The following is a 17,983-nucleotide window of genomic DNA, read 5'->3' as shown; positions in this document are numbered from 1 at the left end:
GATAAGATGGCCACCTCCTCCAATCTGGAAGAAGACGAGAGTTTGAAGGGCTGTGAAGTTTTCGTGCAGAAGCACAACATCCAGCAGATCCTCAAAGAGTGCATTGTGAACCTCTGCATCGCCAAGCCCGAGCGTCCTATGAAGTTCCTGCGGGAGCACTTTGAAAAGCTGGAGAAGGTCGGTGATAATTCTCTCTCTAATGATGTCCATCTTTTTTGTATCACTCTAGAATGGTGTGCTCTGTATCGCCTGTATTGTTTTTGTTTTTTAATTATAATGCACTAGTTACCCTGAATGGGACCAGCGACGGGAATGTGTTGATTCAGTATTTTGTAGCTGCTGGGTAGTGTTTGATGTTAGATTTCAATGATACAGATTTCTTGTTACAGCCTTGTTGCTGTAACGTGATTGAAATGGGGCTACATAATAAAGTTGTTTAAATGGTTGAAATTTACCCGTATTTTTACAATTGATTAAGCTGTCGATTTCTGTTTTTTCAATTAGTTACACATTACTATACAGGCTTTAGAGCATGACATTACAAAGCTAGGGTACGAAACGATGGGTTTTCCTCATCATAGGTTATCTGAGCTTAAACACTAATTTTAAAATAGCTTAATATGTTAACCCAGCAGTCTAAAACATATATATCCTCTCTACTCTTCTGCAGTCAATGATCTACCCTATATTTTTCTTCCATCCTGTACTGTTACATGACCACCCTCCACTAAACTGTTCTCACTGCTTCTGCACATGAGACCCTGCTCCACACCTTCTGGGTCCATAGATATACTGTGTGTGTGTGTGTGTGTGTGTGTGTGTGTGTGTGTGTGTGTGTGTGTGTGTGTGTGTGTGTGTGTGTGTGTGTGTGTGTGTAAAACAGATATATACCAAGCAGCCATTACTTAAAAAAAATACACTAATATTGTGTAGCTCCCCCCTGTGGTGAGGCATCCTGTGGTATCTGACACCAAGACATTAGCAGCAGATTCTTTGGTAAGTTGCAAGGTGGGGCCCCCATGGATCGAGCTTGTTGTTCCAGCACATCCCACAGATGCTTGATTGGATCGGGCCCTAACCCTGGCCGCCCACATAATGTAGAAGAGAACGTGGTTCATTAGACCAGGCACCTTCTTCCATTGCTCCGTGGTCTGGTTCTGACGCTCACATGCCCATTGTGTGTGCTTTTGGCAGTGGACAGGGGTCAGCATGGGCACTCTGACCAGTCTGCGGCTATGCAGCCCCATATGCAGCAAGCTGCGATGCACTGTGTATTATGCATATATATGCAGCATTACAACTCAAACCTTGTTTAATTTTGAATTCAATTTATTTTATCTTGTTTTTAAGACATTATTCAGCAGCCAAACACAGGTGATCTGTTCAGGTGACTGATGACATCAATATCAACATCAACTATCCCCCACGCTGTCCCCTGCCTCCCCATCACTTGATCCATAAAGTGGGTTTTCTTTGACCACATAGTCTTAACTGTCGATCGAGGTTCTCTAGCCTATATGGCCAATGGCCTTTATTTTAGGCCACACATTCAAACACACATTCAAATTTGTAACCATGTCCTATCATCAACATTCTGTATTTTTATAAAAACAACAATTATGGCAAGTCGTTGACCTCAGGATTTTCATCGCCACAGCTAACAAATAACCTGCGGCTTCAACGCTAGATGAGTCATCACTTCTACTTTTAAAGTTGTTTGGCTAATGGCTGATTTGTTCGTATTGGGCACACAGCAAAGTAGAATAGATTTACAAGTGGAAAGGTTGCTCATACTGGCATTTTATTACGAGCAACGATGTGTTATGATTATCGTTATATTATGAATGTAGCGCAGGCCTAATGCGTCATGGAGCAGATATGTTGGCAGAAAATCTAGGTCTTCTAGGGCCCGGCCTAAATGGAGGCTCTGTGGTGTTTGTGGGTCACAATGTGATCTGAGCAGATAGGTTAGTTTCTCATGAATGGGTCATGGGTTTTTAAGCAATGGGCTCTACTTTTACAGTATACAGCAGGCCTGTGCAGAGAGGGTTAGGAGGGGCAGGTGCACATGGAACCAGCTCCGGGTCTAGCCCTTTTGCAGCTCTGCGCTGTTGTTTTTTGTTCGTTCAATCAGGAAATGGAGGGGAGATCGTGGGCCTCCCGATCGCGAGTGCGCTGTGGACGCGTTCCTCATGAATATGCATATCTTGCCCAGAAAGTGCGCTATCTTGATGCCCATTCAGGCCTAATAAAAAGGACACCGTGGACATCAAGGGGCAAAGGGGGGGGGGCACCATATAGTATCAGTCTCAGTCGGCTACAGAGGTTTGTGTACTGAAGCTGTAGGTTTTTATTTATGTTGGCCCACAGGGAAACATGCTCTGGAGATGAGGTCGTCAAAAGGATCAGAGACATCAGATAATAAGCAGGAGACCTGCTTATTATCCGGGACATCTCCCGCTGCAGGCGCTCAATATGCAAATCTTGTGATTATAATATAGCAATATATAATAAAATCTCAGAGAGAAAGATTTTGATTTATTTTGTTTCCTTCATTTCTTGCTTGTATGGAAAATAAAAAGCATAAACCTAACTCAGACAACTGGAGTGGAGATAGATTGATTTCTTACATGTATGAAACAACATTTTTAAACACAACTGAGTTAAGGGACTGTCCAATCCTTACTCTGTACTGTTCCAAAAAAAAGTGGGTCCCCACTTGCTTTTCGTTGCTATGGAATTTAATTAAGTAAAAACTGGATGTTTTTGTGTAAATACTTTACTTGTAAATAATAAATCCTGCACTCTGGAACAGGGAGACCGCATTTGCCCCATTACATTACTTTCCATGCGTGCGTGAACCCCACCGCACACATGCACGCGCCCCCGATAAACTCGTATATCGTCAATTGCTGCCCCACAGCGATCAGCGATTGGAATAGAGCACGATTGCCAAGCCTACTAGTTACATTCATAATTACAGGCCATGTTGTGGTAACTAACATTTGGGAATGGTTTTCCTTTCGAATTATATTGATCATTCATTGATAACTTTTACAAAATCTCGAAGAAAGGTTATCACCGCCTGATTAAGAACGTACTTAAAATTAGTATAGGCATCACATATTTGTGTGTTTGTGTCTTTCTGCCTGTCTGATCTGAGGCAGGTGCCCCAGATAGGACTCTGTTGTCAAGGAGACCATCGGAAAGTGAGCTTCGTATTGCTAGCCGAGCTAGCGCTTCTCTGTGGGGACCAAAATGCTGCAGAGTCAAAGAGTGAGCATGAATGCTAATGGCCAAGATATAAACCCGCCAGAGCATTTAGTAGCATGTTATGAGTGATAAAGCAGAATCACATTCAACACTACTTTCTCACTCCCTCCTGTCCATGCACCCACACGCTTCCGAGATAATTGCTGTTGATAGGGTTTCTATCTTAACTGAACGATCACCCGGTGGAAATATTTTTTTACAGGCCTAATTACAATTCATAACTCTAGAGTTCAGTCCTAAGAAAAAAAAATGGTTGGAATGACAAAATCCACAAAACTGTCTCTCTCTCTCTTTTTATACTTGTTTTTTTACCGTTTTTTTTTCCTTTTCTCACAACGATTTAGGTGATGAAAAGCTCTTTGCATATCGCATGATACATCAGGAGTTGCAGAACAGTCAGCGATTTTCCTAGACCTGGTGCATGCACCGCTGTACCTTTGGTGGAGACTCACTATAAAGGAACCCACATCAGAATAGCGTTATCTTGCTTTGTAAAGATAGAGATTTGAGGAGTCCCTTCTACTGACTCCCCAAAAAAACTGCCTGATAGTTTTCTCGTCTAATCACAGGAAATAATGAACATATTAATAATCTAACACTGTGATAGTAGGGAGGAGTCTTTCAACAAACTATATCTTAATTACACAAATACAAAGACCTAGATGTGACAATGATTCCTTCTAGTTACCAGACAACAAGGCCCAATCAGTGTCCTGATCTGTGGTAGTGCTTTAGTGGTTGAAACAATTTTTCTAAGTATTTTTGAAGTGAAATTGTAATTGCAAAGACAGAAAAAAATCATGTGCAGACACAACTACTAGGGCTTGATATTGGTACTCAATACCTTTAAGGTATCGATTGAAATAACCCAAGTAGTATCAAAACTTCTCCTGTCAAACAATACCTGCATTCAATCCTTTTTGTACCCAGATAAAATAAGCCTTGGAGCCATTATGTATTTGGAGCCGTTCCTCTCAATGAAACAAGTGTTTTTAGTTGTTGTCGATTCAACTGACAAAATTCTCGTAAAGCCCAAGAAATAATTAATAATAATCAGGTATTATTGTGTTTCTTTTCATATGATTCCTGTACAGGGGTGTCATGATTCTCCAAATCCATGATTCTATTTGACTTTCGATTTTAAGGTCACAATTCGATTCGATTTTCTATTTAAACATACGGGGTTTTTTTCCGGACTGACGGCTATGCCACTGTTAAGCCCCTTTGACACAAAGTTCCCGGTAAATTTAAGGTAACCTTTCAGGCACTGCAAGTGAGTTTCACTATTCACACATGCAGCTTCATTCAGGAAAATTTCCGTCTTGCACCTTTTCACACATGCCATGATAATGCCGGAATAGATGGGTCAAGGGACAGTCCAGGAGAAGTCACAGGGTGTGGTCCCAGTGCACACCCCCGCGCCAGAGAGCCACGGACGGAGTAGCAGTGCACGGAGCTCATTCATCTGTGCACTCAAAGAGAATGCATGTAGACGTAGCACGCAAATAAAAATAAATATGCCTATGAAATAAATCCTGAAGTAAATAAACGAGGGAATAAATATACAAATAAATGTAAATGTAAATATATAACTAAATAAATGACTAAATATACGCCGATGGACTTGGTGGTGGTGGTGTGTGCCCGGGCCCCCACGCATGCCGGCCGAGGTGTGGGGATCTTTCATTCAGATTCATGGGATCCTTCATCACTTTCATTGCACCACGGGTTTTCATGAGACCCTCCGAATCTGAAGCCAAGGTGCCGTCTTCAAGCACGCAAAGTGAAAAAGTGAAACTCCTGCAGCGGACACTGCGGGGCCATGGCGGTGGTGCAGCGCGGGTGAAATTCAGAAATTCAAGAAATTTGGTTCAGTCATTTCGATCAATTTTCGAGTACGAATCGGATTCGTGACACCCCTACTCCTGTAACTTTCACCAGCAAAAAAATGTATTTGCGGTGATGACGGTAATGAGCTCAGCCACTCGGTGACATCACATGAACATGGTACTGCGGTTATTGTCACAGCCATAGTTGCATGTGTCAGCAATATCATCCAAGGAGAGCAGCAGTTCCGGGCAGTTCCAGACCCTTCTGTTTTAGACGTACGCATGCGCACTGTTTTAGAAAGGCATAGGCACCGTGAGGCTGCCAAAATAATATAAATAATAGGCTACTTTTCTAGTCTTTTATTAAATAAAATGTGTGTATATTGTAATCAATGAAGGATTTTTGATAGAGGGAGGGAAACTTGATAGACAGACAGACAGGCAGGCAGGAAGGCAGGCAGACAGACAGACAGACAGACAGACAGACAGACAGACAGACAGACAGATAGATAGATAGATAGATAGATAGATAGATAGATAGAAACATAAAGACAACAGCACCTCAAGCCAACCTTCTTAGACACTATAGGTGAGTAGCTGTAGCAAGTACCCTATACCCCACAACAGACATCTGATTTATGTGAGCAAGAACTTACACTTTGATTATTGTCAGTGCTCATTTGCATAGCTGTGTTTGCCCTGCTATAATGCATCTGGGAATAAGGTCTATCGATTCAGATTTATACAAAATTGCCACCAAATAAACATGAGAACGAGTAAAATTGGCCATTAGGGCCAACACTTCCTGTGGGGAAAAACTGCCTTAATTTGATAGTGTAATCAAGAGGTGTGCAATTAATCTTCCAGCACAGTGGTTTTCAAACTCTGGACTGAATGTTTGTAAGTTATTTATTTCATGCATTTTTCCACAACAGGAATTCTATCTTCAAGCGCTTCCTTACTCACTGGCACCCTTCTTGTTTTAACTTTCTTTCCACCCTGTCTTCAGGGTGTTTTGTTGCACTGATAAGGAAAACATATCAATACAAACAGTGACCAGGGACACATAATATTAACCCTAACCCTGTATTAAGAAAAATAGTAACAAGTATGTCAGGGAAACATAAATACTATATCGTAGAAACAGGTTGTGCAGGCATCGCAGTTATTAAATGAAATGCTGTGTAAGACTTTTTAAACCAAAAAAAAAAGACTTGTTTTTGGACAAATCATCTCATTCTAAATATAACTGCTGTCATTTGCAGGAGATGCTGAAAGAAAATCCCTGCTGCTGAAATCTAATGTTTTTCATCCAGACGTCACAGTGAATGAATTAAATATTTACCACTATATCAGTACTATTGATAGAATTCAAAATAATTTAAAAATAACGCTGTCTTACTGTTGGCTGTACCGCCATTCATCTGTCGTTCAGACTCGCGCATGCGTACGTCTAAAACGGAGGGGACTGGGACTGCCGCGTCTAGAGCTTCCGCTCTCCAGCTGTTGGATGTATAAATAGATTGTGTAACCTATTTTTCTTTTAGCATGCAACAAACTTTTTTTTTGTAATGACTTTTTCTTTTTTTATATCTTTTTAACTGATAGTATTAATCGGTCAAAGTTCTTATTGTCGGTTAACTGTTGACCAGTTAATTATTAACATCCCTAATAAGGTCCAATATAAATAACTCCTTTAGTCTTTGGAATATTTGGATGACTTATGACATACTGTAGGTCTACTATGTATAATTTAGTATATCCATTTGATGGTATTCAGTTTAGCCATATACTGCGTTGTCAAACTGTGTCAGAAGTATTTCATACATACAATATTTCACATTTAAATCACCACAGTATGTTGCCACAACAAAAATACATTTTATTGAGGACTCTATAAAGTTGTGTGACAGAAACTAAATGGAAAACTTACAGGAGCACAAAATTCTGGTCTCTGTCAGAGACGAAGGCAGCAATGATTTCCGTGAATTACAGCGAGCTGTGCTGCCACCTAATTGTGTATTTAGCAGTCTTTGTAGGATCCCGCTCCCATCACACGGAGACGGTTGCATTTGCACAGACTATTTGTTGTAGAGATATTGGCAGCCAGTCATGAAAAAGATGATGGTTTGCAAAAGTTTCTCTTTGCTTGGAGAAAACAAATCACGTCAAGTTACAAAAACTTTGCGTAATGCACACAAGCTTTTGCATACACGGTACATTTTTAGAAGTTTATTGGGTGGGTTGTCTTTGCAGTACTACCTCTTCTTGAACTGTTTCTTATCCTGAGAATGGCAGGTTGTATTACTCAAATATGAATCCACACAGTGTTTTAAGAAGGAGAGTGTTTCCCCAATCCCTAGAGTGGGTATCTGGATGTATGTATGTTTGTTTGTACTATGTACTATGTTTTCTGTATACTGTGAGGGAAGAGAGCAGACAAAGACGCACGCACGCATGCACGCATGCACGCATGCACGCACGCACGCAAGCACACACACACAGGTACTGTACAGTACTCTGGTAGTAATAGGCTCCCAAAAGAGTTTCTGTGAGTGTGTGTGGGTGTATTATGCGTGTAACCACTCATGCAATTAAATTTTTTTTGGTTTGTCCCAGTTGCTTAAGAAGCTTATTTTCCCTGTGTACATAGAAACAACGTGGCCAACATTTGGGATGGTGTATTTTGGGATTCTGCCGTAATCTTAGCCTGGCGACAATCCACGGCAGTTTAATCCAGATATATAAGAGTGGATGTTTTTTTTTAACACTGAATTTGTGTGCCTGTGTAACTAGTCGGTGTTGTATTAGTCTTCTATCTGTTCCAGATGCTTTGTCAATAATTTACATTTTACAGAGCTTTGTTTTTAGATGCAATTCTTTGACTTTTGAGTTTTCTGATTCTTTTGCTGTATTTTTTAATGACTGTGTGTGTGTGTGTATGTGTTCTTGTGTAAGTGCATGCATTTGAAATATAGACAGATTGAAGCAGGCAGGTCTGGCCTTGAAATTTGACAGTCCTACATCATAAAGAGCTATCAAAACAACACAAATACATAGCAGCAAAGAAGAAAAGACAGGGGTTGAAACTTTGGGACTTTATCACCACCTTCTTCCCATGCACTCCACTCATGATGCTGTGTGTGTGTGTGTGTGTGTGTGTGTGTGTGTGTGTGTGTGTGTGTGTGTGTGTGTGTGTGTGTGTGTGTGTGTGTGTGTGTGTGTGTGTGTGTGTGTGTGTGTGTGTGTGTGTGTGTGTTTTCTCAGCCTTTCTTTGTCAGCACTTGTTGCCCATTGGAGGAGGTAACCTAGGAAACAGGTGATGACATCTAGACTCTGGGCTACGTCGTATTCAATGGATGTCTTTATTCACCCCTTTTTCTTTTTTCATTCTTCTAATTTACCCAGCGCTCACCTGTGCAAGTCAGACCATCTGAGTATTCTTCGGCTCTGCCAGCCCGAACCTCGTATTTCATATCTGCACAGGATCCAGTTCACGCAGCTTTTACAAGCCTATCTTGACAATTTCTCCCTGTTTTTTGTCTGGCTTGCTCTCTTGGTTTCTCTGTCCCATAATGCTTGCTGTCTTGCTTTTCTTTCTCTGTTTCTTGGTGTGTTGTTCTCCTACATTTTTTCCTCGGTCCCTTCTTTCTTGCTTTCTTTCTTTCTTTCTGGTTCCTGTGTTATAAGTGCAGTGTGCACATGTTTGGTCTCACAGCTGGATTTGTAAATGAGAAGGCAGCAGATGTATTCCTGCCTTTCATCCTGCTTATTAGTGCATAGTAATGATGTCTTTGATCACTGCTACAGCAGCCCAGTGAGCTCTATGTGTCATACCTCGATCCTCAGCCAAAAGTTGCCTTTCAATGTAGAACTGTTAACAATTCTATTTCAAACTCTGGAAGATCATGGACTGATCTGTTGCATCTGAATCTAACAGGTGGGATAACAACCTATATGTCCTAATGGTATACTTTGTTAATACTTTGCTTATGTAATTGCAGCACAGGTCTTTTGTTTCCAGTTCCATAGTTAAATGAATCCAGTTGGTAACATGATAGGAAATCATGTAAGAGTAAGAGAAAAGTTGACAGATTAAAGGACAACTGCCAAATTGGAAGTGTTTCAGTGAACAAAGAATGCATTCATCTACAGAAGTGCCTTGGGTTCATCATGGGGCTTTCACTCCACACCACGCTCATACAGGCAACACAAGACCTCCATCCTCCTGGAGAGAAGTTGGTCGACTTTGTTCCTAATATCAACTTCTGTGAAAAAAGTCAGCGTATCAATTTATTTTAATAAGCACACATGATAATAATATTTGTTAGTGGTCAACCGATATGGGTTTTTCAATGGCCATGCCATATTTAGAGAACGGGGTGGCCGATGGCCAATATATAATGCAGATATCATGTTGTTGTTTTCTTTTTTGCATCTGATAAAATACAACAATTGAATAATAATAAAATATGAGACACAAATTTGCTGAATTTAAATGAACATTTATTTAACACTTATGTTATTGTCGGCATTGTCTCTGCAATGCTCTTATTAAAAAAACAAAGTATCAACTAAATAAATGTCCACACATTATCAAAAACTATCTTTGTAAAAAAAACGTATGAACGAAAAATAAATAATTATAAACTATAATAAATAAATATATAATAATCATATTTGTCATAATCAGTCATATTAAAGTCTGGTCTGGGAATAGAGAGAGTCTCCCTGTTATAGAAGTGCAGGATTCATTATTAAGTATTTACACAAAAACATGCAGTTTTTACTAATTTGCCATAGCACCAGAAAGCAACACAAGCAGGCACGTGGGGGCAGGGGGGGGCGAGTTTTTCCTTTTTTAAAGCGTGAATGGGCATCGAGGTAGCGGATTTCAGCGATTGGGACGCCTGCGATGATGTCCATCAGGTCACCCGTGATCTGCGCTCCGCTGTGTGCTCCTTTCCCTTATTGAACTGAAACTAAAAAGAACTGTGCTGTGTTTAAAATGGTTGTTTCATACGAGTTAGGAATCCCACAAATATAAATAGATCTAAAATAAAAAGACAGGAAAATCGCCACGGGAAGGCACACGTGGCGCAGCGCTCTCTGGAGGAGAGAAAAAACTCCACTCCAATTCTGAGTTTGGTTTACGTTTTTCCTCAAACGTGAAGTGTTTCCAAACAACACTCCTGTTTTCTTTCAAAACCGGTCGCGGAGGCTCTGCACTTTCCATCTTTAATGAGCTAACACCATAACAAACAGGAGTGCGTGTGACTAGTGAAGACAGCGAATGAGTGAGAGGAGGCGTGGCTATGTGGGCACTGCAGCAGTGTGTGTGACTTGCTGTCAGAGAGACGAGAGAGCAAGGAAGCGCTGCTATTGTATATATATATATATATATATATATATATAGTAAAGTGAGTATTGAAACCGTCTTCAACATTCAGAATCAATATGTATAGAAAAATCTATATTTTTGACACTAGTCTGCAGACATTTTTTGTTTATCAGCCTCGTGAGCACAGGCATCGGCCGATGCCGATTATCTCAAAATGCGCGAGTATCAGCCCCATTTATCAAATATTAGTAGTCGACCGATCAATCGGTCCTGACCTATAAAACAAAAATTAATAAAACAATTTGTGCTGATTTTTTTTTTATCAAAATGAGGAAGTCAGGATTAATGGCTACAATGAGCATGTTTTGTAGTGCACAGTTTTTCGAAGCGGGGATTGAAGCATGATCCTGCAACTCTCAGCTCCTGCTCAATGTTTAGCTGGGACCTGTACTTGGTCTTCAGTGCAGCAACAGCAGAGAAGCCAGTCTCACAAAGATAAGATGTTGCAAAAGGAAGAAGAATGCCCATGGCCCTCTGCCCTAAGAGTGGATACTGCCTCTCTACAGTCAGCCAGAATTCACTCAGTGTCTGTGATGTGAACCTCGGTCTCAATGTAGAGTCAGACGTCATATCAATGAACTGGTCCTCCTCTGCAGAGCTGAAACCAGTTGGAGCTGGTGCATTGAAAGGATCTCTCACCCAGTCAGACTGTTTTCAGGGAAGTACTTTTTAAAGAATCCCATCAGTGATGAAATATGCTCCTTATATGGAATCACTGAGGTGGCATCATAGTCAGTAGTGTCAACAAATTCATGCAGGTTCTCGAATGAATCAGTATTTCCTTCATCAAGTCGCCTGCCCCACATTGCAAGCTTTCCAGTGAAAGAGCTGATCTTGTCTGTGACCTGAGGGAGGTGTTTATCTTTCCCTTGAAGCAATAGATTTAGTTCATTTAGCTTTCCAAATATGTCACTCAGGTAGGCCAGTTTTGCCAGGAAGTTCTCATCACTAAATTTTTCTGCAAGGTCATACTTGTGCTCCTGCTCCAAAAACATTGTTATCTGCTCTCTGACCTCAAAAACTCGGGACAAGACTTTTCCTGGTGACAGCCACCTTGCTTCACTGTGAAACAGCACAGCTTGATGTTCAGCTCCCATCTCCTCACAGATAGCAGAGAAGACTCTTGTTTTCAGTGGTCTGGTCTTTATAAAATTTACTACACCTACAATGTCAGTCATAACCTCACTTCATTCAGAGGAAAGGTGCCTTGATGCCAGTGCTTCTCTGTGTATAACACAGTGTGTCCACTCAGCATTAGGTGAAGCCTTCTTGATGAGTGCCCCAAGTCCTTTTCTCATCCCTGCCATGGTCTGTGTACCATCACTGCAAACACCAATGCAGTTCTCCCACTTTAGCCCATTCTCAGTCAGGAAGCAGTCCAGCATTTTGAATAGCTCTTCAGCTGTGGCTCTATCTCTGACATATTTACAAAAAAATAGATCCTCACACAGGGAGTTTGTCATGTCAAAACGTACATAAGCGACGTACATACATGTTGCTGTCAGTTGCTTCATCGAACTGTAAGGCAAAACGTTTGTCTTTGAGTTGATCTACCGGCTGTTCTTTAAGATCGTCGGCAATGTCATGTATACGTCTGGCGACAGCGTCATTGGACAGAGGGATGGTTTTTATTTTTGCAGCACTTGCGTCATCCAGCATGACAGAGACCATGTCTAATGCTGCAGGCAGTATCAGCTCCTCTGCTATGGAGTGGGGTTTTTTGCACTGAGCAATTTGGTACGCCACCTTATATGAGGCTAACAGTGCTCGCTGCTTATCTGAGGTAGCATTAACAAAGTGGGACGATTGTTGGCAATATTCGGCACGTTTTCGCTGAAAAAACTCAAGCGGCTTATCAGCGTGATTGGGGTGTAATGTCTTTAAGTGACGCCTTAATTTATTTGGCTTCATGCTGTCCGCTGCCAACTTTATTAGCCACAGTAAACATACCGGTCTTTCCTCGTCTCCCACCGTAGTCACAGTGAAGCCAAGCGCTACATACACTTCGTCATATTTCCTCGTCTTAGCTTTCGTGAGACTTACGTTTGTCTCATTATCTCCATCTCTCTCCGCCTTTCTTTTCGTCCCCTTTTCCAAGGTGTCTCTTAAGGGTTTGTTATCTGCACTTCGTATCTCCTGCTCTCCAGCTGTGCTCTTGTTCGGTGCAAAAAAAACCTACCCGCGGCAAAAAAAAGCATGCTCCCCGGGGTCACAGCGCCCCCCCTGGCATCGCTTCGAGCCCCCCCAGGGGGGCGCGCCCCACTATTTGAGAAACACTGCTTTAGACCAGCCTTTTTACTTACCTGTGGAGAGAAATGCAAGAAAATCCTTGTACTTACCTGTCTAAAGTTCTGTGAATTGAAGTAATGGTTAGATCTATTCCAGTACCTAGTGACTTCTGACCTACAGTAAACTGTTCTAATAACAGTTCATAGAGTCATCTGCTTTCTCTTGATTCTCTCCACCCCCCACCTCTTGCTTGACCTTTTCTTTTATCATGTGAACGAAACTGTTGTGCTATTATTCCATCAACCATCACATTTGTTGCCATTTTTTCTCGTGCGTGCAAACTACTTGTGCACGTACAGTATTTATCGTGTGTGTGTGTGCTCTTTCATGCTGTCATGCAGATGAGCAGAATGTTATCAGTGTTCGCTGTGCGGACAGGGGGACTTGTGACTCTTGCTGCCCTCCTGGCTGTTTAACACATACATACAGTATCCATCTGTCTGTCTGTCTGTCTGTCCGTCTTTTCCTTTCCTTTCTGCCATATCTCCTCTTCTTCTTTCTTCCTCTTCCCATCCTCCTTTTGTGTGAGGAACAGCGACAGCATCTGTTTTTCCCTCTGATTGCTTACTCAAAATAAAAAAATGTTCTTGTGGCCACGGAATAATTTTGGACGACAATATCAGAAACTACCAACTATTACTTTATATCAGCCCTACCTCCAAAATGACAGCATTGGGTTTATGCAATGGACCATGGTGAGGAATCTAACCAAGAATCTATTTTTTACAATCATTTTACTCAATACCAGTCTAGTTCAGATCCTTATTTTCCCACATGAGAAAATTCCATCACAGGTCAATCAATATGTCTCTGCAATAGACTGAATACATGAAACAGAATCATATTTATATATAAAAGTTACAACAATTTACAATTAAAACAATTAGCAGTCAAACCATACAACAATACAATAAAAAATGGAGTGAGTATTGGTGCAGGATTTAGTCCTTGTGCAAATTGTTTTACTGCAGATGTAAGAAAGGGGTGTTTGTGGGTTTTTTATACATCATTGTGTAGCGTCTCTTGTAACTTATCTTATAAGACTGTTTGTAAGTGATGCCTATAGAAAACTAAACCAGGCTAAGAATCTTATAATACTTATTTACTTACTTAGGATTTACTTATACTACTAGTTTCCTTTTTTCTTCAAACTTCAAACAATTTGTTGTGCACACTTATTTCAGGTTTACAGAGCATCCTGATTTTGTCATAGTAAACAAAAAAACAGGAGAGACCCGACTCTTTCATAAATAAAAGTTCAATATTTGCATCAGCGGAGTTTTTATGTCGGCCACTGTTAAATAGTTTATTCAGTTGGTGCACGTCTGGCATTGCATCGGATGGCCTTGTCAAGCACATCCCTAAAATACATGTAAATCCCACCAAGTGCTCCCTGTGTGTCCAGGGGTCCCATCAGAGTGCATTATGGGAAAATTCCTGTATTTCTAACTGTCAGTCAGTCAGTGAGCCTCTGTCTCCGTCTCCCCATGAAACATTAGGAGGCTTTCCGTGCTGCCAGCCATTCAGCTGTCACCAGGTCCTATCATAATGAAATCACAAAGGCTGTTCAAAGGCCTCTGATTGCAAATTTGTCAGAGGGACCATTTGTTTACTGAGGCTGTTGAGAGCAATTAGAGGAAAATGTACTACGGATACTGGGTTAGGCCTCATAAATCCCCTACTTTCATTTTTCTCAGTCTTTTTATTCTCTCCTCCTCCCACATTCCCTCCAAAGTTAGGGCACCTGAAATTCTCATGAAAGACCTTGTGCTGCGGTACTCAATCTGAATCATCCTTGTCCCAGTCATATGAAAACAATAAACAGCAAAAGGGATATGGAAGTTTTCGGTCTTCAGCCCTTGTGCATGCCCCCACCCGTCACTGCTCGCGCCAACCTGCCATTAGAAGGGCGGTCACTCAAATGTGTCCCCATCCGCTCCAGGAATGCACTCAGTGACCGGGGCCCGGTGTACGGGGGGGCCTCCTCCCTGCCACGGCCCTGACAGGTAAATCAGCTCTCCAGCCCCCCATCACCATGGTGGTCCCTCTCTTTGTCCGCTCTCATCTGCCCATCACTTATCCCCGCACCCTCCCTGACCCGTGGGCTGGCCCCGCTAATCTGTGGATCATTAAGGATGGTGGGGTGGAGCGGTGTTAAGTTCTAGGAAGAGTGAGGAAGAACTGCCGCACCCTTAACATTTGTTACATGTTGAGAGAGCGGTTTCATCAAAGGAGACAGCTTCCTTAGCGGGAAGCAGGGGTGGAAGCTGCTAAATACACATACACATTACTGTAATTTAGTAGTTTTTTGTGATTTGTACTTGTACTTGAAAAGTATAAGTCCAAATAAATGTACCCTTACTTAAGTATTCATTACATGTAATCTACTTTGCCACTTTTACAATAAGCAATCGCTACTGAGAACAATTTGAATTCCTTCCAAACCTTTAATATGCATTTTTTTACTAATATGACCAATAAGGTAAGGATTATTGGTCAGCTGGTCGCAGATTGAAAAGTAACTAATCCTCAGTAGTTTTTATGGAGGAATACTTGGGAACATGGGTCTGACAGTTGGATATGTTGTCGGATTCAGTGTAGAGGCGGGTAAACAGTGCTATGATTTACTATCCTTGTTGACTTCAGAGGTGTCCACGCACTGTGTGTGGTGCCGTAAGGGTTCCAGCACTGTTGTTAAGTGTGTTTGTGTGTGTTATGTGCCTGATTGCTCATGTATGTGCTTTAGTAATTTTGGACAAAGACAAGTTGGAGCCCATAAACACAAATACACAGGCAAACATGCAGACACAGACAGGCAATGGGCTGTAATAGAACAGCGTTGCCTGTTCTTTGTGGCGCTGTAATGGTGTGGAATGGAGTGATGAGTGGACTGATGGTTCGCCTGGTGGGTCCGCTCTCCCTCCATGCTCCGCTGGCTGTGCGTGCCGGGGCACAGGTTGGGTTTTTTCTCTTGTTTTAGTTCGCTTGTTCGCTTTCACACATTTGTGAAGCACACGAGTGGCTGTGTCACAAACCAGGGGCCAGCGCGGGTTCATTTATTTGATCTTATTTTACCTTCTGCTATGATTCACTCTTGTAGTGCGAAAAACTGATATGTTAACCGAGTAGTAAACATCAAATGGTACAAAGCACTGACTAGGGCTGGGCGATTTATCATTATAACATTGATATTGTGACATGAGACTAGATATCCTCTGGGATTTTAGTTATCCTAATACGAAATATAAAGTAATGCAACATTTTGGACTCCGTAGGCTGTTCTACATGTTCTAATCAATGTCTCAACCTCATAATATCTACATTGCTAATGGTTGTCTCTTTGAGTTAAATGTTTTAGAACTTTTGGGCTCACTGGAACAAAATGATGCAACAGTATTCTGTTTTCTGATATTTTTTCTCCAGCTCTTAACCCTCTTCACTTCTTTTAGGTTTAACTGTAGTCTGAATAAATGCATTGTATTCCTTTAGGTGATGTTTCTGCAAGTGCTTTATCATATTGTTTTGCTTTTTTACACCTTCAGTGTAAAGCATGGCCAAACAGTGACATTCTGGAACTTTTGCGACAGAGTTTCCATGATATTATATTATTTCAGACTACATTTTTAGAGAAACTGATCGGATTCTTACTTTTTTCCTCTGATTGCCAATCCAGTTTTTTTGCTCCTTCAAGGTCACACTGGCATTAAGAATGCTTCATTTTATTATTTTCACAGTCACAAGGGCTTCGAATGGCTCAGATTGTGCTTTCGGTCCGTTGCCCTAGGAACTGGGACAGCGGACCGAGAGCACAATCTGAGCCATTTGAAGCTTTGTGACATGCCAGGACTTCTGCTCTGTGAGGTAAGTACTGGAGGTAAGTTAAGGTAAGTTACATTTAGGAGGATTTAAATTTAATACAACACAGACAATTCATTCTATTATATAATTTAATACAACACAGACAATTAATTCTATTATATAATTATAGAACCCAGAATCGCGATTGTGATATCTATCATGCTGTTGTGTGTCAAAAAAGCAGGAATACCCAACACCAGGTTCACATCTGATAGCCTTTTGGTGATGATTAAAATGTGTTTGCTTCCCTAACTGAAAATGTTCCCTTAAGACAAACATGGTAAATGGTCATTGGTGTGAATCACCTTATGGTGTCATCACCTACATTGTCTGTGCACATTTGGTTTGCAGGGCAAGCAAAAGAGAATAAGCTTTAATTGGAATACAAAATAGTGTAATTATGACTACCCCGCATTTTTGATGACTGCAGTACAGCATGACTAGGTAGGTGTTCTTTTTCTTTTGTGCTTTCATGCTGGCTTTATGTCTTTGACCTGCGATGTCTCCCTTCTCTAATGGAAAAGTCACTCGTCGATTCTGTGCCCTCTGTTTTTTCCACTATATTGCTTTCTCTCCTCTTTCTGGGAGCTGGCTGCTGCTAATGATGCTTAGAGAGGAAGGGGAATGCGGTAGGGGACAGAGAGATAGATAGAGGAATTGAAGTGTGTGCTTGTGTGCCCTTGTAGGTAATTATAGATAATAGATAGTAAGGCTGGGCAATATTGACAAAATCAACTATCAGTAGATAGATAGAACTGGAACTGGTGTCCTGTTTTGTCAATGGCATCCAATTCCCTTGGAAATGAGTAATCTCAGATTGAATAGGTATAGGTCGATTTCAGGAACTCTGAAACGGTGAAGAGTTCCTCTTCAGATACTTTGTACAAGACACAGGTTCATTTGTCCGGGAAGCCCAACAGCTCCACTTCAGATTGATCTTGGCCTTTCTGCTGATACAGAAACACAACTGTTGGCAAAGATAGACTGCAGATGTTCTCAGGTGATGTTGCCTCTACGAACGCCACTGTGACGCCACAAAATATATCTGCTTGTGCAGAGGATTAAAGGCAAAGGTTGAAGGTAAACTCCAACCCCAGAAAAAAAAAATGCATCAACTTTTTTATTGCTTTTTTTCCACTGATTCAGTTATGTGATACAAGGCTACGACCAGCCCTAGGTCACGCTTTGTTTTACGCCACAAAACATCCCAAGCACTTAGCTTTGCTTTCACAAAGAGTTGCTGAGGCAAAAGAGCAGGGAGGGAATAGTTTCAGTTGAATAGAGAGAGACTGAAAATTAAGCATTTTAAATGGTGCAAAATTAAATGAAAAGA

General features: G+C 41.3%; 1 protein-coding gene across 1 annotated transcript in view; it reads left to right on the top strand.

Moving 5' to 3' along the window:
- Positions 1-17,983, top strand: part of prkar1b (protein kinase, cAMP-dependent, regulatory, type I, beta) — a gene marked incomplete at its 3' end in the record, with an annotated part of 88,594 nt that continues 70,611 nt past the window's right edge. Inside the window, exon 1 of the mRNA XM_080010212.1 lies at positions 1-177. Coding sequence (XP_079866338.1) covers positions 7-177 — 171 coding nt within the window. The 5' untranslated portion in view covers positions 1-6. The remainder of the gene's footprint in view (positions 178-17,983) is intronic.

Source organism: Zeus faber (genome assembly GCF_960531495.2).
Source record: "Zeus faber genome assembly, chromosome: 11".
Classification (NCBI taxonomy): Eukaryota; Metazoa; Chordata; class Actinopteri; order Zeiformes; family Zeidae; genus Zeus; species Zeus faber.
The sequence above is the reverse complement of the archived record's forward strand: the minus strand, read 5'-3'. Positions and strand labels throughout refer to the sequence as shown.